Source organism: Rousettus aegyptiacus, unplaced genomic scaffold (assembly GCF_014176215.1).
Source record: "Rousettus aegyptiacus isolate mRouAeg1 unplaced genomic scaffold, mRouAeg1.p scaffold_m13_p_8, whole genome shotgun sequence".
Taxonomy (NCBI): domain Eukaryota; kingdom Metazoa; phylum Chordata; class Mammalia; order Chiroptera; family Pteropodidae; genus Rousettus; species Rousettus aegyptiacus.
In genome coordinates, this window is record NW_023416311.1 from 112,631,958 (window position 1) to 112,652,915 (window position 20,958).

The 20,958-nt window shown below is 62.3% G+C and overlaps 1 protein-coding gene across 2 annotated transcripts; it reads right to left on the reverse strand.

Annotated features, from left to right (window-relative positions):
* Nucleotides 1-6,528: 6,528 nt before the first annotated feature.
* PDCD6 (programmed cell death 6) lies at nucleotides 6,529-20,791 on the reverse strand. Of its 2 annotated transcripts, none has more exons than XM_016124663.2 (6): nucleotides 20,625-20,791; nucleotides 19,666-19,727; nucleotides 13,195-13,239; nucleotides 12,170-12,328; nucleotides 9,014-9,123; nucleotides 6,529-7,092 (listed from the first exon to the last, which is right to left on the reverse strand). In XM_016124663.2, the coding sequence occupies exons 1-6, from the start codon at nucleotides 20,723-20,725 to the stop codon at nucleotides 6,994-6,996; spliced, it is 576 nt and encodes a 191-aa protein (XP_015980149.1). In that variant the 5' UTR covers nucleotides 20,726-20,791; the 3' UTR covers nucleotides 6,529-6,993. The 2 variants fall into 2 exon arrangements, with proteins under 2 accessions (XP_015980149.1, XP_015980150.1); XM_016124664.2 differs by having other exon boundaries at nucleotides 12,176-12,328; nucleotides 20,625-20,780.
* Between the last annotated feature and the right edge of the window lie 167 nt (nucleotides 20,792-20,958).

Here is a 20,958-nt window from a genome sequence, read left to right on the forward strand (position 1 = left end):
CCCCTCTCTCCCCACATCTGCGTCCTGACGTGGCTGTGCCAGCGATAGATGGGTGGGTGACGAGACAGCTACCTGAGCCATGACAGCCAAAAGGCTGGCCCTGCAGGAGGTGCGCAAGGCCGCGGCAGGGCCGCAGCGGGTCCCGCGGGCCAGCGGAGGAAGAGCCCGTGGCCCTCGCCTCCACAGGTGAGTAGCTCCCAGCTCCCGCGGGCTGGGCATCCTCGCCGCACCCTGCGGGCCCCAGACGCAGGCTGGCAGACGGGGGCGCGCTGCCCCCCCACAGCCCGGGCGCCCGTGGTGCTCCGGGGCAGCCCTCGGTCTTGTCTGCGCTCTCTCCCGCGCCCCCTTTCCCCGGAGGCCGAGAGAGACGCGGAGCGTTTTGTCAAGAGCTGCTGTTGTCACCGCGGGCTGACCTTTGTCACTGCGGTCCCCTCTCCCCCTCTCCCCCTCTCCGTTCCTGCCTGCCAGCCAGGAAGGGCTTCCTGCTCTGCGGGCATCAGCTCCTGCGCCCAGTGCGAGGGGCGCAGGCGTCCGGCTGCAGGTGGAGAGCCCCCCAGGAGCCCCGACGGAGGCCGCAGGAAGGGGCGGGGCCACGCAGCTTCGGGGGCGGTGGGGGGAGCCGGACCCCGCGCAGATGAGGGTGAGGGGGTGAAACAGCCTGGGGGAGTGGGCTGGGCTGAAAGCGCCCCCAACTCTCAGCGCCCCGCCTCTGCCAGGCGTGTCCTGGGCCCTGTAAGCTGGGAGCCAGGCCAGCGTCCCGACCTGAGGCGGACGCCCAGGGTCTCACCCAGCACCTCACCCAGCACGTGCGGCGGGGAAGCCCCAGGGGAGTGGGCTGGTGAAGAGCGCACAGCGGAGGCCCTGCAGCGTGCGCAGGGGCCGTTCCCGCGGACTGGGTGCTTTTCGCCCCACACTCCACCTGTCCTCCCTGCAGCTCAAAGGTTTTCGTCTCGCAGAGGCCACCCTTACACCCCCCACCGCCTGATTTGGGTTTATGGTGCAGGACAGAGCAGCGTCTTCCACGTACCCTGCTGCAGCCCCATCGCCCGCAGAAGGAGGGGAGGGGAGGGTAGAAGAGGAGAGAGCTGGGGGGGAGCGGAGGGGAGAGGCAGGAAAGGGAGGGGGAGGGGAGGGGAGGGGGGAAGGGAGAGGGGAGGGGCGGGGGGAAGGGAGAGGGGAGGGGCGGGGGAGGGGAGAGCAGATGCAGGCAGAGGGGGAGGGGCGAGGCGCGGGGGGGGGGGCAGGGCCGGCCTCCCGCTTCCTGGCACACTCACTGTCCTGCTTCCTGCCCTGCTCTACCCGGACTGAGCCGTGGTGACTCATTTGCTTGGTTTTCTGGGACCTGCTGCTGTCCCCACATCCTTCGGCAGCTCCGTACATTCTGTCGTGAGCCTTCCACGGTTCCGTGACTCAGACCGTCCCCACCCCCCATGGCCGCGCCCTCTGGGCAGCCCACTCAGCCCGTCCCCGCGGTTCCCCGGTTCCCAGGCTTTCCTCTGGGTCCACTGGCGTTGGCTGGAGCATGTCCTGTGGAAGCCGAAGGGGGCAGGAGGAGCATGTTTGGGGGACAGGCCACCTGTGGGGACAGGCTGCCCCCCAGCCTCAGGGCCTGTGCCCCCCCCCCCCCGCCCCGCCCACGCCCCACCTGCTGGGCCTCCCAGGTGGGGTCACCTGTCAGCTCTGGAAAACAACCCTGACGCCTCCCCCACCATCGGCCCACACTTTTTTGTTTTGAGATTTTCTTCCCTGCAGTTTTTTCTGTTTTTCCCTTCCAGGTAGTCTATTTTTAATTTCTACAATTCTCATTCTGTATTTTCTTTCTTATTGAATAGGTCTCTTTTTATTAAAATTATTGAGGTGACATTGGTTAATCAAACCAAATGTTTCAAGTGCACGATTCAACAACGTCACATACGGCACATTGCGTGTTCACCGCCCAAAGTTAAACCCCCTTCCGTCACCAGACATTTGGCCCCCTGTACCCCATCTCCCGCCCCCGCCCCCGCCCCCGCTCCACGCCGGCAGCCGCTGTCCACATCTGGTCCAGCCCGAGTCTGTTCGTCTGTCAAGTTTGTTCGCTGCTTTCAGCTTCACACCCCACACAGTGGACGCATCTCTTAGGTCATCTCAGAGACGCCAGCCTGTGTTGAGTTCCCAGCACTTCTCAGAACAGCCTCTTGTAGAAAGCCTCAGGTGACTGGTTGCTGGGGCTTGGGGGGCCGGGGTGGGGTGTTCAGGGCAGGGGAGAGTGCCCTGCCAGTGCTCTGCACAGCGGGCTTGTGGAGGCACCTTCTCAGGACAGTGACTTCTCTGACCTCCTGCCTGCCTGGGGGTGGGGGGCTCGCTCGGCCCCGTTGTGAGTGGCCCCAGGCTGTGCCGGGCCAGCACCTCTTCCAGCTCCCTTCAGGGGGGTTGGGAGCAGGTGTCTGCAGGCCGTACACGGAGACGGAAGCTTTGTCTCCCTCTCCAGCTCTGCATTGCTGAGGCCCACGTGAAGGGCACCTCGGGCTCTCTCTGGGTCTCCGTTTCCCTATCTAGAAAACAGGTAAGTAGAACAGGCCCACGGGACGGAGTAGAGCCCAAAGGTAAGCTCACACACATGGCCGGTGATGCTGGACGAGGTGCCGAGCCTTCATCGGGGGAGAGCGACTCTTCCCAACACATGGTGTTAGGGTGACAGGGCCTCCTCGTGCAGAGCGAAGCTGGACCCTCACCTCACGCCATGTGCAAAAAGTAACTCAAAATGGATCAAAGACCTGTACGTGGAAAACAGAACTCTTAGAAGGAACTCAGGGGAAAAGCTTCATGACACTGGATTTGGCAAAGATTCCCCACATAACACCACCACAAGCACAGGCAGCAAGAGGAAAACTTACGTCGGAATCGAAAACTTCTGTGCACAGAGGACACAGCAAAGTGAGGGGGCCACCCAGGCGCAGAATGGGAGAGCATCGTCGCAGGGCGCAGGTCGGATTAGGAGTCAGCATGCGGAACGCACAAAGATACCCTGCAATCGGACACTAAAAACACAAACGATTAGAACATGGGGAAAAGACCTGACGTTTCTCCAAAGAAGATGCACAGATGGCCAGTAAGCACCTGAAACGATGTTCAGCATCACTAGTCGTCAGGGAGACGCAGCCCAGACCACAGGGAGATACCTCCTCACGCCCACACTCATTAGGAGGCCATCACAAAGAAAGCCCCCCGAAACAAAAGCAGTGCCGTGCAGAGATCGGACCCCTCGTGCCTGTTGGTAGAAGTCCCAGGTGCAGCCATTGTGGACAACAGCATGGAGGGGCCCCAAGTAATTCCCCAGCTTTACCGTGGAATCCGCCGCTTCCGGGACGTAACCGAAAGGGCTGGGGCAGGGACTTGAAGGGATATCTGTGCACCGATGGGCAGGGCGGCACTTCCCCCAGGCGGAAGGACAGTCCGTGTCCACCCACGCGATGGACGAGCACGCGATGCAGCCTGACAGCTTTAGCAGGGAGGGGACCCTGACGCAGGCTGCCACATGCGTGAGCCTGGGGGGCTTTATGCCGAGCGACAAGCCAGGCACAGAAGGACGAACGCCGTGTGATGTCCCTCAGATGAGGTCCCTAGAGGGTCAGATTCACAGAGACAGAAGGCAGATGGTGGTTCGCAGGGGCTTGGGGACGGGAGGGAGTGAGTGTTTAATGGGGACAGAGGTCCAGTTTGGGACCAGGAGAAAGTCCTGGACATGATGATGGTGACAGGTGCACAGCAGTGCGAACACACTCAATACACGGAACTGTGCGCTTAAAATGGTTAAGGTGACACACTGTATCTTCCATACATTTCACCACACACACGCACACCAGGTAAGAATCCCCTTTACCTGTTCGTCCTGGTTTGCATGCTCCGACTCCTGAAAGCAGACGTGGGCTGACTTCCTGGAGCCTCTCGTCTACGGGGTCAGACATTGATCGCAGTCACATTCATACACACACGCACACTCACATGAACATTTGCACACACATGCACACTTGCACACATGTGCACCTGAGTGAGCCCACACTGCATTTGTGCTGCGGAGAAGTGGTGAGCTGGCTCCGGGCCCATCTGCTGGGGGCTACAGGGTGACGGGCTGGGTGTGAGGGCACATGCGGCCCCGCCCCTCGGGTCCTTACCTTCCAGGACAGCAAGGTGGCCCCTCGGAATGGGGCGCCTGGGTCAGAGCGGACAGGTGAACACAGTGGAGACGCCATGGGGCAGACGGTCACGCGGCAGAGAGAAGGGTCTGGCTTCTGCTCCCCGTGCAGACCCCGCCCTCCCCAGGGGAGTGCTCATAGCCCCCATGGCCACCTGCCCAGGTGAGCGGTGACACCCGCTTTGTCTCCAGACCCCCGCCTCCTCCCCTCCTTGGCCAGATTGCCCTAGCCTGGGACAGGTGACTCTCCCAGCTGGCCAGGTTGACTTTTGTGGTGACCTGGGTGGTGGCCAAGGTCAGGGGTCCTAATCATTCTGGGACTATTTCCCTCTGTGACGTGGGGGAGGACCCCAAGGTCTCAGGTTCTTCCCTGTAGGGCACATTAGGAGCCAGCCCAGCGGCACCATGGAGAGAGGGAGCTGAGAGCAGATGACGGAGCCATGGCCAGGGGACAGGAAGTGGGGGACGGGGTCGGGGAGGCCGCGGGATAGGGCACAGGGACCGGGCAGAGCAGCGGCCTCGCGGCCGGCCTGCCCCGTGCCCGGCTGCCCCGCGGTGCTGGCGCCCGTCCCGCCGACTCGGGACTCGGCGGGGCTCCGCACGGCCGGGGCAAGGCACGACGGACAGATGCGGAAGGCGCTTTGCTGCGCGGCATCCGGCGGGGCCGCCTTCCCGGGCCAGCGTCCCTCCCGGGCGCGCCTGTGCTGCCCCCGCGTGGCCGGCCGCGGCTCCCGGCTGCCGCAAGTCCCTCCCACTCTGACACTGGGGCACCCGGCCCCGCTTTCAGGAGGCCTGGCCCCCAGCCCCTCAGCCCACCAGCCTCTCTGGCCTGCTGGGGCAGGGCCCTGGCCCCACCCCTCACTGTGCCTCCACGGGCCACACCCCCACCGAGGGCATGTGACGGTCTGTACTACACACCTGTATCTGCGACACACATGTGAGAGCATCTGCACCATGCACCTGAGCACATGTACCTTACTTGAGCATCTGCACTGCACACCTGAGCACACGTACCTTACCTGTCTGTACCACGCATCTGAACAAACATACCTTACCTGAGCATTTGCACCTGCACCACACACCTGGGAAGCCGACACTGGTCCTATACAGAACAGCTGTCCGGGCCGATGCGGGCAGACAGACTTCCTCTTCGTGAGTCGCCACCTCACCTTCCCGTATCAGGAAGCAGAGCCACCTATGCCCCCACGAGCTCGTGTGAGGGGACAGCCTCTTGGCAACCACTGCGTGGCATCAAGTGGCCTACAGAGACAAGCACTGAGTGTACCTGGGGGAAGGTACCTCACCGAGGCCATGAGCCGCCACTGCTCTGAGGCCAGCTCGAGGGGGCTCCGGCTTCCTGGGGCTCCAGGACGGATCCAGGCCCACGGGACTGCGGGTGTGGGGCGGGCGGGTGAGGCAGGGGGACAGGAAAGGCAGCCTGCGGAGAACGGCAGAGCACCACCAGGCTGGACAGGTGACCCGCCTGCTGCCCTTGCTCTGAGCCTGGGGTCACTGCATGCCTGGGACCGGCATCTTCCACAGGCCCCTCTGGTCAGCAGCCATGGCGGGCCGAGGGGGCTCGTGGACGGGGACGCTGGGGCTGCAGCGGGGCCACTGGTGCCGGGGTGTGGGGGCCAGCGTGGCCGTGAGAACGCAGAGGCACGCGGGACTCACGGAGTCGGGAACCTGGGTTCCAGGGTCTGACGGCCTCATGGGACGTGCGGCTTGGGGCCTGGGGTCTGAAGGCCGCTGGTACTCGTGAATGTGGAACTGGGGATCAGGGAGCTGACCTCTCTAAAGCAGAACCTGGGGTCACGTGCTGGTGCCGTCTCATGAACACGTGAACATCCGGAGAGGTGCCAACATGTAACAGGCTGGAAACTCTCAGGCGCCCCCAAATCGGCTCCCACTGAGCTGGCAAGGTGTCCGAGTCCCCCAGATTGTGCTCAGTGACACTGATACCACTACACAGCCCCCAGGCCCCCGAGCACGGATACTCAGGCCGCCCAATTTCTGATGTCCCACACCAGCCAGCACCCTAACGTCCTCACGACCCCACCCCGAATCCTGGTTTTCAGATGTGCACTGGGGGCGGGGGGGTGGACTGGTCTAAAGCGACCCCATGAGGGTGTGGCAGGGTGTGCCGCCAACAAGCCAGCGAGGGCGCAGAGTGGACCCCCAGCAGACGACAGGCGCTCACGCGCCTCTGGACCACGTGTGGATTTGTGCGTCCAAAGATATCTTATGAAATTTAAACTCCTGGAACGGGAAGGGAGGCACCCACACTTCTCCACAGGCAGAGCCACGCCCCGGACCCGAGACCCCGGACCCCACACGTGCGTCTGAGGCGGATGGGACGGGGCGCACTGCTTTATTGCTTACATTGCATATTCAAATGTATACAATAAACCCTTTTTTAAAAAAGTAAGGCACATGAAAAGTCTTCTGTGCAAGTTCCATGTTAATTTAAAACTCCTATGGGTTAACACAAGTACCTCTACTACAGAATTAGAACCATCTGGAAAAGCACATGATAAATTTTATACATGCAGGATACCTGAAGCGTTCTCAGATCTCACCTTATGGCACAATTAAACAGCCCCAAATCAAACGCTTGTGTGTGAGAAACGACATGACCACCATCACGACTGTGAGGACGCGGATCGGCTTATCTACATATGTACAGCTGGGTCCCCAAGTGCTAATCACAGGAACTAAGGAAAGAATAGCGTCGACCGCGTCCGTTTCGTTGAAGGTAAGAGGTTTGGCATTTTCAGTCTCTTTTCCGCAATCGGGTCGCTGTCTGCAGAAGGCCCGGGTTATACGATGCTGAAGACCATGGAAAGGTACTGCTCGTAGGACACCTGAATCCAGCCGTCCTGGTCCGTATCATAGCGTCTGAATATATCTGTCAACCTCTGGGAAAAAACCACAGATGCTTAAATCTTGATATTCATTCAACAGAAGAAACAAAATGTATTTCACGAAAAGACGGTTAGAAAGCCAATTTCGGAAACATCGTGTCTCCACATCCCTCACTCGGACAGAGACCAGCGCAGGGAGGCACGGGCGGGGGGCCTCTGCGCGACCCCCAGGCTAGGTCTGACCCTGGGCTCCTCCCCAGACCCTGTCCCTGGCAAGTGAGGCCCATGACAAGACAGGAACTGTCCATGCTGCCCCCAAGTCCTCCTGTCTGTCGCCCCCACCCCAGGGTCCCACCTGGGTCTTTCCACAAGCCTAACCGCCCAGTCGGGTCAGGAGCAGACGGGAGGCTACCTGTGCCCAACGGTTAGGTACGTGCTGGCCCAGAACATGGAGCTGGGCAACCAGGACAGGGGCTGAAGAATCGCACGACTAGAGGAGACAGGTACACTGCAGTTCTGCGACAAGAAAATACCACCAGGTCCACCGTGACCTTGGTGGCCAGCCGGCTGACAAGCTGGGCCACACCTGTGTCCTGCGGCGGCGGGAAGAGCTACAGCAAACCGGGCCGGACACATGTGGCCGTCCACCCGGTGTCGGCCAGGAGCACCCCAGCGCGTGTGCAAAGCATGCACAAATAGCAGCAGCACTGAACTCTGGCTTAAGGAACAATGGGCAAATTTTTTCTTGTTTAATTGTATTTTTCCAAGATTTCTACGAGTGTTCATGTTATTTTGCCAAAAACAATTTCCAAAAAGCCTTTCGCTTTCTGGTAAAAGAAAGAAGAAAAGTTTTTCATTTGTGGCCTTCCCATCAGTCCACACAGGTTCATTCTTGAAGGGCGGGTGGCGCCCGGCACAGCGGGAAGGCCGGCCCTCGCCCAGGGGCAGCACCTGGCGGGGCTCAGGTGTGGACCCAGGTGGCACGGCCTGGGTTGCTGAGCCAGCGCAGCGGCCTCTGCCAGGCAAATGCAGAGGGTCAGACGTCCACTTGTGGGCCGTGACCACAAACGACAATCCTAACCTGAGAGCGATTCGCACACTGGCCAGGCGACTCTTACACTTCGTCCTTTCCTAAAGCATTCAGATGACAGTGCGAAACGAGACCCTGAGAGCCAGACACGCGGTCGGAGACCTCCAGCTGTCACTCGGGCTGACCTGCCAGCTCCACGGGGCCAGGGGTCAGGCGCCAGCCAAGCTACACGCCCGCGGTCCCACCGGTTCAACGAGGAAGAAACTGGAGACCGTTTCCCCAGATTCCAAATTCCACGGAAAACCCTCACACTGCTCGCACCTCCGGGGGCCGTGAGGGACAGCTGGGCCCTCCCCGGGGACGCACGCTGCGGGCTCCGCGGCTCCCTCCACGCAGCAGACGCGCTTTCAAGGGAACGCGCCCCAGAGGACCGGGCTGTGGGCCTCACTCCACCGGCCGTGAGCTGACCAGCCCTGGGCCCGCGTGACGGGCACACACTGTCTCTGCTCTTCTTCGAACTTTGTAGTAATCAAATTTTGGAAGACAAACAGGTATTCAAAAGTTCCGTGCACTTCTAAAGCCTCGAGTCTGTGGGACTCGGGTCCCCGCCCAGCAACGGGACGGGGCCTGTGTGGGGACAGCCAGGGCAGGGCGGCGGCCCCTGCAGCTCCGGACTTGCTTCTCTGGGGCACACCGCAGAACCGTGCGGGATCGGGCAGAGCAGGTGAGAGCCTGCACCCGGCTCCAGGCTCGCCCCGCACGGGGAGGCCGGGCAGAGGGACGACCACGCCCTCGGGATGAAGACGCGACGAAAACACCAGAGCCGGACCCAGGAGGGGCGGCAGCTGTCTCTGCCGCCAGGGGCGCGGGCAGCACCGCTCACCCCTGGGTACCAGGAGGAAGCCGCGTCCCCAAAGGCTGACCCCGCCCTCCGAGGCCTGGTACCTGCAGGACGATGCAGCCCTGGATGAAGTCATCAAAGGCGATCTGCCCCCGCCCTTGCCGGTCAAACTTCCGAATGAGGATGTCGTGGAACTGGTCGGAGAGCCGGTAGCCTTGAAGAGGGACCAGAGAAAAGGGACCTTTGGTCCACACCCCTCCCCCTCCAGGAGACCCGCCCTCCCCACGGGGACACAGCAGCCCGGGACGATGGGACCCACGGAGCAAAGGCCGATGCACTCTGAAGCGAGTTGCTCAGCAGTGCCAGGCGACAGGCCGGGCGTGGCCGGGGGGCAGTGCCGCCTCGTGACCTCACTGCTCCTTGGCACACCCGCCCCCGGCCACCCTGCCACACCCGCCACGGGGCAGCCAGGCTGTCCCTTGGAAGCAGCCCTGTCCTGACACACAGCCATTAACCCGCACGGGACGGCGCTCTGGGCTGCTCGCCACCAGGGGCGTGCTGGGAGGCCGTTACTCCAGGCTCCCGATTCCACGAACGTGGACTTGGAAAACCGGACACTGGTGGACAGAGGCCCCCCCGGAACCTCACGCGCCGGCACCTGGAAACCGAGCGTTACAAGGCGCAGGGCAGACTCGCAAGGTCCGAACCCGCCGACGCGCCGCCAAACGCTACGGCAGAGCCACGACTCCACTTCCCATCTACTGGATGTGTGCTGGGGTGTCCAGCAGGAGGCGGCTCCGAAGACGTGGGGGCGCGCAGCCCGTGAGCGGGACACCCCGGGGGCCACTGCAAACAAAGACAGCTCCTCCCTGCCCCTCCGCCCGTGCGCCCTTGCTGATCGAAGGCCAGATCCAGGGGCCGTAATGTTCCCGCTGCTTCCCACGCCTGCCGCAGCCCTTGCAAGGAGCGTGCGCCCGCTGTCTGAGGGAACCTTACACTGAACACCTCACTGGAGAGGACGCACTCACGTGCACACGCGACGGCCCCTTCGCACGTCTGCGACCTGGACCCAGGCCCTCCCTGAGCTGAGCACAGGAGGCCCGGCGCAGAGCGAGGGCAGGTCCTGGGCGGCGCCCCTCCTCCCGGGCCGTCGCCCCGCGCCCAGCACCCGAGCCTGCGGCCACGCCGGCTGTGCGCTGCCCTCCTGCCCAGCCTGGGAGGAGACGCCCAGAACAGCGTCACAGGACCCCGCCCCCCCCCAGACGGCGGACGCAGCCACCAGGAGCCCGGACCTCGCCGTCACTGCGGGTCAGACGAGAACATGGGTGATGAGCCAACTGCAAGAGGAGATTGTCTACCGAGGGGCCACATCCGGAGCACCCTGCCCCGCGTGGTCCCTGCGGTGAAAGCCCTGCAGCAAAGACCAACGAGAGGGGCTCCCTGCGCCCCCACTGCGGGCTCCACCCCGACTGCCACTGCAGACAAAGCACATGCAGCAAAACACGGGAAAACGTTGAGAAGTGGCGCGTAAAGAGGGGCATTCTACTTCCAGCACGTTTTCCTAACGCACACTAGACTGGCCAGGGGCCCGCCAGGGCTGGGGTGGGGAGGGGAGCGCCTGGCGGGCACGACCTGCAGCCCTGGAGCTGGGCGTCCGCGCTGCCGGGGCCGAGGGCCGCGCCGGACGCATGCGTTCGCCTCCGGTCTCTGCCTGGCACACGGGCGCGTTCAGGATGACGTGTCGCAAATGAACGGACGGACCGTCAAATCCAGCACGCGAGCCGGTCAGGCACACGGCACCGCCGGGGCTGGCCTGAGACACGCACCTGGCGCCCCAGGGCTCAGAGGACAGGGAGGGCTGCAGCCCCAGGCCCCTCGCAGCCCTGGCAACCCCGAGGGGCGCGCCTGTTCCCAGGGGTCGACCCCGAAGAGGACTCTGCTCCTGACAGGCGCGGCATCTCCCAAACAACGCCCGCGGGGAAAGCGCGACGGCTCTGCTTCCACGGAAGACAAGGCCCTGGGGCAGGCTCCGGAGATGGCCACGGGCCCATCACAGGAAGAAGCTCTTTGGAGTAACTGAAGAAATGGTGCAAAAGAACATGTACTTTCTCCAAAAACAGCTGGGAAGTCAGGACGGCCGTCTGCACTGCCCGGGCGAGGGGCGGCCACCTGCCCAGCGGCCAGGGGGCCGGGCCACTGTCTGCCTCGGCGGCTCCAGGCCTGACGGGGATAGAAACCACCGTGCTCTGTGGCACCGGAGGCCACCTGTCTGGAGCTGCCGCAGGGTCCTGGTCCCTCCCAAGGCCGCCCCAGCCAGGCCAGGCCCCCCTCAGCCCCCCGCCAAGGGCAGAGCCAGGTCCGAGTTCTCGAGGCAGGACCGGGAGACAGCGTGAAGTGCGCGGCCAGACAGAGCACAGGGAGGGAGGGGCTGCGTCAGCCACCACGAGAACTGAAGCGTAGCTCACGTTACTCAAGGGACTTAGAACACATGGCATCACAACCTTTCCTTATTTTTTTCAAGAAGGTATTTATAACCAGCCTTTTAAGCAAAGCAGAGTGGTTTCGTAACACGGGCCCGTGAATGCAGGGCCAAGGGGAACTGACCCAAGTTAGGGTCTCAGTGCAACTTCACACGAGCCCACGTTTCAGTTCTTCCTCTAAATAAGAGAGTCCAACTGCCTCTCAGACCGGCCGCTGACGTCGGAAGGCCCGCCGACCCGCTCCGAGAGGTACCAAGCGAACGCTCCTCAAGGCACGGCACACCCAGGCCTGGCAGGCGTGTGGTGTGAGCACACCCAGGCCTGGCAGGCGTGTGGTGTGAGCACACCCAGGCCTGGCAGGCGTGTGGCACGGCACACTCAGGCAGACACACACTTGAGAATGGGAGCTTGTGCTGACTCGGGTGCCCGAGGCGTGCAATCAGCACTGCAGCTCGGAATCGCCCCTTCTGGGCACTTTCTCGTCTTTCCGTGTGCTTCGATGTACCACGAAATCGCAGCCGCCCTACACTGCTTTTTCACTTATTCACTTTAAAATGTCTCGAAGCCACATTCTCAACGTGCTGTGTCATCTCCATTCACAGCAGATGAGCGACTGCATAGCCTTATCTCATTTTGGATGAACACCGCACAAAAGTCTCCAGTAATAGCAAAATTTAAACCTGTATGAGGCAAACAAAATTTCACATATTGGATTTAAAGAGTCAGTAAGTTGAACAAAGTAAAAAATGTTCATGCCACACCATCGGAGCAGTGAGTTACCAAAACCTGAGAGCGCTTGCTTGAGCTCGTTCTTGTCGATCATCCCAGAATTGTCCCTGTCGTAGGTGCGGAAGACGTTCTGCCAGTCCGTGATGTACTTCCAGACGCCGGTGAACTCGCTGAAGTTCACGCCAGCCTTGTTCTCGCGGTCGAACATAGCTGAGACGAAAAGGGGCGTCAGTGGTACGCGGCACACGCGACCCCGGGGTCGACCAGCAGGGCCCGCACCCGTGCGGCCACGTCCCCGGTCTCCGGAGCCCTGGTTTCCCACGGGCCCAGCACGGGCCCAGCACGGGCCCAGCACGGTGCTCAGCTAGCGAATCCCCAAGTGCTGCTGATCAGCGCTCCCTGGTGGAGTGAGGGGCGTGGGGACTGGCACCCGCCCGCAGCCCCTGTGAAAAGGAACGTGCAAGCAAACCCACCGTCAGAGCCACGATAACGAGATCGTCTCACTCAACCACGGCGGGGAGATGCCGAGGGGCAGTGAAGTGCCCAGCTCCTAGCTCTGGGCCTGGAGCGCCCCTCTGCCTCCGGGAGGCTCGGAGGAGCCCGTGATCGGGAGAGCCCCCTCTGAGGACAAAGACTACTGGCTGTGACTTCTCAGCAGGACCTGCCTTGCATTTTAAAATGCCAGCCCAATTCCAGGGCCAAATACAAAAGAACTGAAAACCACATTCACATATAATTGCAAGACGGCTAACACACGCCGGGACAAACTCAGCCTGGAGGACGGCTGTACGGACAGCGACAAATTGTTTGGTGTCCTCGGCGAGCGAGGTCAACGTGGGACCATGACCTCAGCTCCTGGTCTGGCGAGAAGCGCGCTACGATTCTGACTTTCCCGGGGCGACGACGCGGGCGAGCGCCAGGGCCCCCTCCCGCGGGCACTTGCGGTCTCCAGGACTGGGACCTCGGAGGGGTGGGAACCGACAGTAAGAGTCGGCGTGGGGCTCAGGTGGGGGGACGGGGCGGGGCGCACCCGCGGGCCGAGCAGCCCACAGCCGGTCGCCCGCGCTGCTACTTACATATGATCGACCTGACGGTCACGGGGTTGAACGGAGTCCAGGTGCCTGAAAGCAAACAGGGATTCGAGTGTGAGCAAAGCACTTTCACAGGAAAACCCGTCCCGAACCTGGAGCACGTAACACGCAAGGGCGCCACGCGTCCCGCGCGAAGACCCGGCGCGGTGCTGCTCAGCAGGCTGCGCGCTTGGCGGTGCGCGGGGGCCTCCCGCAGTGCGGGGAGCCCTCAGGTCCCCGCAGACACCCAAAGCTGTCTGCCAGGACTCTGCTTCACTGCGGAACCAAGAAACGGTTTTCTGTTATTTCGATGCACACTGCCTTTTCCAGACTCAGCCACCAGGGAGCTGAGAGGCCAGCATCTGGTTTTGCCAGGAATGTCACCAGCGACACTGCTGCCCCCGGTACTGGAGGCCCCAAGACCGGCAGAGCGCACCTCTGTGGCTGCTGCACTGGGAGCTGCTGCACACGGGCAGCGTGACCTCCTCCGCCCCCTTGTGCCACACCGAGGACATGCCACCAAACGTCTCCCCAACTAGTCTGGGCATCGCACTCTTTTCCTCGAGACTGGAAAGGTCGGTTATGTTCATTCCCCGATTCGCTTCAGAACAGCAGCGGGAGTTGCTCGCTATGTCACAGTGGGGGGGGGGGGGGCTGAGGCCCAGCCGTGAGCGTCTGTCGACTGTGACAGTGCTCACCGGACACCCTGGTGCCCAAGAACAGGTTTCGGAGCGATGTGCACCTTCATCAACTTTCACAGCAGAAGCAAAGTCAAAAAGGTGTTTTTAATGCAGAGAAGAAGCTGTCTGGGCGCGGCCTTGCTTGCGTGACGCCTGCCCACTCTGTCCTCTACGCACACAGCCGTCTCAGCTCCGGGTGGCACAGGGACCCACTCGCCTCCGACGCTCCCGGCACAGGCTCGGCAGGGTGCCGCCCGACACTGGGACACCGGGCTGCCGAGTGTCCGTCCCACACATGCACGCCCCACTCCACCCGCCTGCCTCTACGCCCCGGGAGAGATGCTTCCCAGGGGAGGCTCCCTGAGTGCCCCGCCCCCCACTGCAGTCGCCAGGCCAAGTGCCCGGCTGACACCCGTTCCGAACGCCTGCGGCCGTCACCGGAGCGAGGCCACCGCCCACGGTGCAGGGGCACAGGTGTCCCACGCCTGGCGCCAGGCTGCGGACGTGCAGGGGGTGGGGAGGGGGCCCACGTCCAGGGTCAAGGGGCCGCAGGGCAGGGATGCCCACGGAGGCGCGCCCGCGGCCCCGCACCGGGGATGCCGAGAACACGCAGGGACGGGAGCTGGGAAAGGCGCGCCCGAGGGCCCTCCCGCCATGTCCGACGCAGGCGGGCGGCCGCTCGGGCGGCAGAACCACGCGCGGGCCGGGCGGATTCGTGCCCCGGACAGCGCCGGCCATGACGGTGCCGCACAGAGTCGCGCGGACGCGACAGGCGCGAAGCTCAGTGAGGCCGCGCAGGGCCCGTCGCGCAAGGACGGCCGGTGTCCCCAGGCGGGCACACCGCAGCGCACGGACCACACCCCTGGGCCCGCGCTGCGCTGGAGGGCTCGGGGGCAGCCGCGGCTCCAGGCTCCGGAGAGCAAACAGGCGTCTTTGTCTGTGACAGGGAGGCCGGGGACTGCCACCACCCCCCGTCGCCCAGGTGGCCCGCTGCTCCAGAGACCCAGGGAGAACGACAGCAGCCGGCCCCACCAGCCCTGAGGCCCGGCCCCCGGCCCCACGTCAGAGCCCGACGGCCCACAGCGAAGCTGAGGGCCCCGCGGTGCGCGGGAGGCCCGGCCGCTGGCCCCCCACGGCGTGTGCCGGGCTTTCCTGCCGCCCCGCCTCGCCCCACCCCAGCCCCCCAGCGCCTCTGCCCGGGAACGCGGCACCCCTGGTGGGCACAGGCCCCCGCCAGACCTGGCCTCGGAGACTCTCGGCCACCGCAGCTGGAGGCCCTCGGCTTCTCCGCTGAGCAGCAGAGGGAGCAGAAGCACAGCCGTCTTCCCGCAAACGGAGGGCACGGCCTCCCCACCCAGAACCCGGGGACGGCGCGGTCGCCTCGAGCAGCAAGGCCGACCAGCGCGTGGCGCACGGAACAAGCCACCGGCCAGCAGGCCACGGCCAGGCGTCGGCACCGACTTACCCACGCGCCAAGCACACCAGCGCTTTCGGGAACGTGTGTCCGCGCCCCCTTCTCACACGGGGGAGCCCCACTCTGCTCCGTGACAGAACTTGGTCTTTTTAATCTCCAAAGAGGTTTCTCTCGAACTGCTGTCCTGTTATCCACACCCAGGTTCTGGCGGGGGACGGCGTCGGTGAGCCACCCCGGGTCACCGATTGCGGCCCTTCTGGGGAAACGCAGCAGCCTCGCCACCACTGCCGGGGCCCAGCCGGGCCTCCGGCCGCAGTGTCCGGCCCTCGGAGCTGTGTGAGGAGGGCGTCCTGCGGGCTGGGTGCCCCCTCGGGTCCAGCATGAGGCCCCCCCCACCAGCAGCTCCAATACGGCTTCCCACGGCCCGACGTGAAGCCCAGCCCTTCTGCCAGCAACCTGGACGCCGACCACAAGCGCGGTCAGAAACGCGTCCTACGAACCCTGGGCCGAGTCGCGAGCGCATGCACGTTACGGCCAAGACAGCTGGTGTCCACCAGGAGGCACCGCGAACTCGGGCCTGGGGGGGCAGACCCACGGTGTCCCCCAGGTCTGGACCAGGCAGAGGCGGGGCCTGTGGACATGGCGTGGCTGGAGGGGACCTAAACTTCCAGGTGCCCTGCTTTCACGTGCGAAGACACTGAGGCCAGAAATGCCGCCACCTGCCCGGCCTCCAGAGTAGCCCGTTGTTTACTCTGTTTCCCTCTGAAACTCCGGCAGCCAGTATCTGGGAAGAGCCGATGGGACGGGGTACTCGATGACCAGCAAGGACTGACAACGGTCACGGCCACAGCCTGTCACAGCGCAAGGACCCAGAGGGACAGGCATGGGACAAGGTAGGGCGGGACCAGGCACCGCGGCCAGAGCCCTGCTGGCCGCCCCAGGACACACCCGACTCTCCAGTGGCGGGCGACACACATGACGTGCCGTCCACCAGGGAAGCGCCCCAAGCCGGGGCGCCCAGGGTTCGTCTCGGGGCCACTCCCAGAAGCTCCAGACGCCCCGAGGGCAGGCGGGCGCTCGCTGTCACCATACTCTCCGTAGGCACCATCCAGGCAAACGGCTCCCATGTGCTCAGGCCCTCAGCGGGCAAAACGCTTACCCATGAGGACATTCCAGAGGCAGCCTGTCATCACACAGGCCCTCCTAGGAAACGGCAGGCTCCCGGCAGGCAGCCCGGGCTGCTGAGCCGGCCCGCGCCCACGCAGGACGACGGAGCCTGCAGGTCAGCCTCGGACCCCCCGCCACACCACGAGCACAGACGCGGCCCCAGCTCTCCGGGCCTGTGGGGCAGCGGCAGGGCTGCAGGAGTGGCTGGCAGGGAGCGGTCCACCTGGGTGGTCTGCGTTCTCTCATTTCTACCTAACACGGGGACCCCAAGAGAGCAGGAGCTCTAGTTTGACGAAAAAACAAAAACAAAAAAAACTCCAACTTTAAAAGAATACATGAATTATTTTTTAAAGCACAGCTAAAAAATGCCTCCTCAAAATACATCGATATGTTGTGTCAAGGCAAACCTTGAAGCACAAAAAAGAGGCTTGAGCAAAATTAACCTCCCTTAATCCTAAGAAATAATATTAAGATAAAAAAAAAAAGTACCTAAAGACCAAGACAGTTTGTGGCAGACGACCGGAGAACAGCCCTCCTGTGCCCTCTGATGGCCACTCACGCGCGTGCCGGCGAGCAGTCATTTCTGGAGGCTTCCCTGCGGGAAGCCTCCAGAAATGTCTCTCCCGGACATACCACGGGGCCCGGTGCAGGCCACACTTCTCCATAGTGGTTGCCCCTTGATTTTAACGGCGAGCACTCAGAGGTATAGATCTAGCTGGCGATGAACTATGCTGTTCTGTAACTCCGGTTTTCCCACCAGCAATAAACTAATAAAACTGTTTTCCTGAAATAGCCTACTCTGGACTTAACCTGCCTTGCTGCACAAAGAACCTAAAGAAATTTATGAAGACAGTCACGGAAGTAAACTTTAATGACGCTGGACGGGAGGAGAGGCGGAGGACGAGAGGCCACGGCCACGAAGTTCACCCTTAAACTCTCTCAACTCTTGCTCCTGGTGAGCCACAAATTTAAATTTTCAGCAGCTAATCTGAAGAGACAAACAGTTAGAAGATTCAGGGTTTATAAGAATCAAGCGAGTCAGAAGCACCACCGCGGCTGCTCAGCTCACAAGCAGCACCACACTCCCAGGCAGAGGCGACAGGGCCCTCTCCCGGGGGGCCCCGCAGAGGGCGTGGTGGCCCCAATGCCTCTTCTCTCAGGGTTAAGTGACTGCTTCTCCGGGGAGGGCAGGTTCTTACACGCCCCCAACAGAAGCCGAGGGAATCCCACAGGGCGATTCAAGGCAGGTGGCTCCAGAGAGGCCACTGTGACCCGGTCCCAGTGCACGCCTACTAGTGGGCTAAGCCAGGCACTGACTTCAGAGATCTTAGGAGAGGGTGCCGAGCGCCCTTTGGACAATTCTGTTAAAACTCTGTCTCTCAGGCAGGCTTCGGGCACTGGAGTTCAAGGCTGTCCTGCCAGAGCAGAGCCGTGTGCTCTAACCATCAGCGGGATGGGGGCGGTACTGACCCCTCCAGGGAAGGGACAGGAGCCTTAACCACAGGTCAGTACATGAGGCCCCCGCCCCCATGGGGCTCACACAGCATGGCTGACTGTGGGACAAGGTGCCCGGGCTGTGGCTGCCCACCACCATCACTGCTGCCACTGGTGAAGAAAAGCCATCAAGGACGTGAACTGGCCCCTCATGACAGAGGCAGCACGATGACTCCCCAGCCAGCAGCACTGAGCCTGCTCCACACTGGGCACCACGCCCAGCGCTCAGCGCACGCCTCCTCCCAGGAACTGTGGGAAGGTCGAGGCCTTGCTCAAAGCCACAGTCCTAGAACTGGCAGAGACAGGATTTGAATCCTGGCAGGCAGGCCCCAGGAACCCCACTGAGCCCCCCAACAGAGCGGGTATTGCATGAACCCAACACCTGGGCAGCACTCTCGACACTTAGAGCAAACAGACAAAAAGGAGCTGTCCCAGTGGGTCCTGGCTGGTCCTCACTCAGGGGCAAGAGCTCGGAAAGGGAGCCTCACCCCTTAGGCACTCCCCGCTGCCACACTAACACACGACGCGAAGAAAAGGCCCATCTGGCCAACACTTAGAAAGTTTGGGCCTGCTGAGTTCCAGGTGCCCTTGACACGCCCCTGGTAGGCCCATCTCCTGCTTACCCAGTGCAGCTCACGCACCAGGGACACAGGTGAGGAGCAGAAGGGGTCAATAATGATCAGAGACCAACCCAGAAGGCACAACCCTCACGTAGAAGCAATGGAATTTGTTAACTTCCTGAAAACAGCCTACATAAATGCACTTGAAGATGTCCATCAGCGCCTGTGCCCACATTCGTTAAAGACTGGCAATGAGGCCAAGGGTGTCTACCACTCTATGAAATCAACGTGCTAGCCTGTAAACACAAATCCTCAGCTTCAGGCAAACCATCAGGCAGCAAACACACTAACATCCAGTGCCCAGTGCATGCCAACGGCGAGGGACCGCCTTCGTTAATCACTTACCCAGCACTAGGGGGCATGGTTGGCACCCCTGGCCTTTCAATCCCTAGTCTAGTCTTTCTTCAACACCCAATTGCTACCCACTAATAAAGACGTGCCTTTCAACATCTCCGTAACATCTCTGAGTCAACCCCTTTTCTAGCTTGAATGGCACAACTCTGGAAAGGCACGCGATGTTAAGTCAGAAAAGACAGTGGATCTGACGGGTCAAAGAAAGGGGCACACAGTTGGACACTTACGGGTCTGAAAGGTTTCGAGTAGATCTTCTATGGATTGGTCACACTGACACCAGCAAGAACTCAGCTCCACGGAGAGCCCCCCATACCACCCAAGAGCTGTAACCTTCTCACCCCTGAGTGCCCAGTATCTCCCCACTCACAGACCCTTCCCCACAATACAGTAGCCAGCACTTTCAATATCCCCAGCGACTTCCCCATCAGAGCCTCTGGGACCTCAATGATCCTGCTCGGAGGGGCCAAGATCAGGTACCTAAGAAGGTCAACAACCTTCCGGATAGCTGAAGGGCATCTGCCGTACAGAGCTAACCTTCCTACCCTCATCCCCAACCTGCATCTCCAACGGCGTTTCCCTGTGCTCATCCAAAGGTTCGTCTAGCTCAGCACATCAGACTGACGACAACCAGGAACCCACGTGTCGGAATAAGTCGGAAGCACCACCACCACGTGCCAGCAACAGTAATTAAGTCTACAGGTGGGTCAGGCTTGCGGCTCGGAGGTCCTGGCGGCCGGGCCCCACTCACCATTGGAGAGCGCTTGCTGGAGCTCACTGTCGGATATCACACCGCTCCGATCTTTATCGACCCTATAAAATCAAGAGCAGTTCAGCTGGTGATTAAAAGTGTGTGAAAAGCACAAACATTTAACCCTTCTGACCACCACCTCACGCAGGTTCTGGCATATTCCTTCCCATGGACCCCTCGCTTTGCTCTGCCGGAGCAAATCCTCAGCATGCCATCTGCCAAAGGCCAAGATGCTTCTCCCCAAAGAGGCCAAGTCATTTTAACACTCGTTCTCCTCAGGACTTTCTCTTTGATTCTCCCTTGGCCTGCCTAAATCCACCCGCACCAGTTTCTCTCTTGTTCACAAACAGGAAAAGATTCTCTGTCAACTAAGTCATTCCCTGACCATGAGTCACTCAAGTTTCGGTCATTCATTCAGTAGGACAGCCATGGACAGAAGGAGCTCAGGTAACGGTCAGCTGCCCCACCGCCAGGCAGCCATCATGTCTCTGCTTATTTCCTGGCTGCTGGCATTTTAATGGTGCTGGAGCAGTCTTTGTTTCTGTTTTTCTAAAACTAGCATCGCCTAGAGACCTCCCAGAGCAGTAAGAACTCATCCCCGAAACTGGGGGCCTTTGGCTGTTCCCAGGAGGGAGACAAAGGCCAAGCCCCAGGGCGTCTTGGGAAGGCTCGGGGACAGCAGAAAGGGGCTGGAGCGATAGAGCAGCAGGCTCAGGGGGAGGCCAGGGAGAGGCTGGGGGGCATGGAGCAGGTGGCCGGGGCGGGGGGGGGGGGGAGACTGGAGGGGAGGGCGGGGGGAGGGGCGCGGAGGAGGGCGCGGAGGCCGGGGTGCGGGGTGAGGGCGCAGCAGGCCGGGGGAGGCTGGCTGCGGGCTGCGGCGGACCCGACGGGTGGGAATAAGCCGCGAGGCCGGGCGCGGCCGGCGGAGTCCCGTGAGCGCCGCGGGCGCCGGGCCTCACCTCTGGAAGACGTTCCACAGGAAGCTCTGGTCCGGCAGCGCCGCGCCCGCGACGGGGCCGGGGCCGGCGCCGGGGCCCGGGCGGTAGGAGTAGGCGGCCATGGGACGTGCGCGGAGACGCTGCAAGGCTCGGGGCGGCTCCGCTTCCGCCTCCGCCGGGGGTGGAGCCCGGCGTCCACGCCACTTCCGGGGGCGCAGGAAGTGCGTGTCTCCTCGGAGGTCACGGGGCCCGGCGCAGCCAATCCCCTCGCGGGCCAGTTGCCCGGCAACGCCTGAGCCCGGACGCCCGGCTGCGTGTCCCGCCAGCAGGGCGCGCGCGGCCGGTCGCCTGCGGG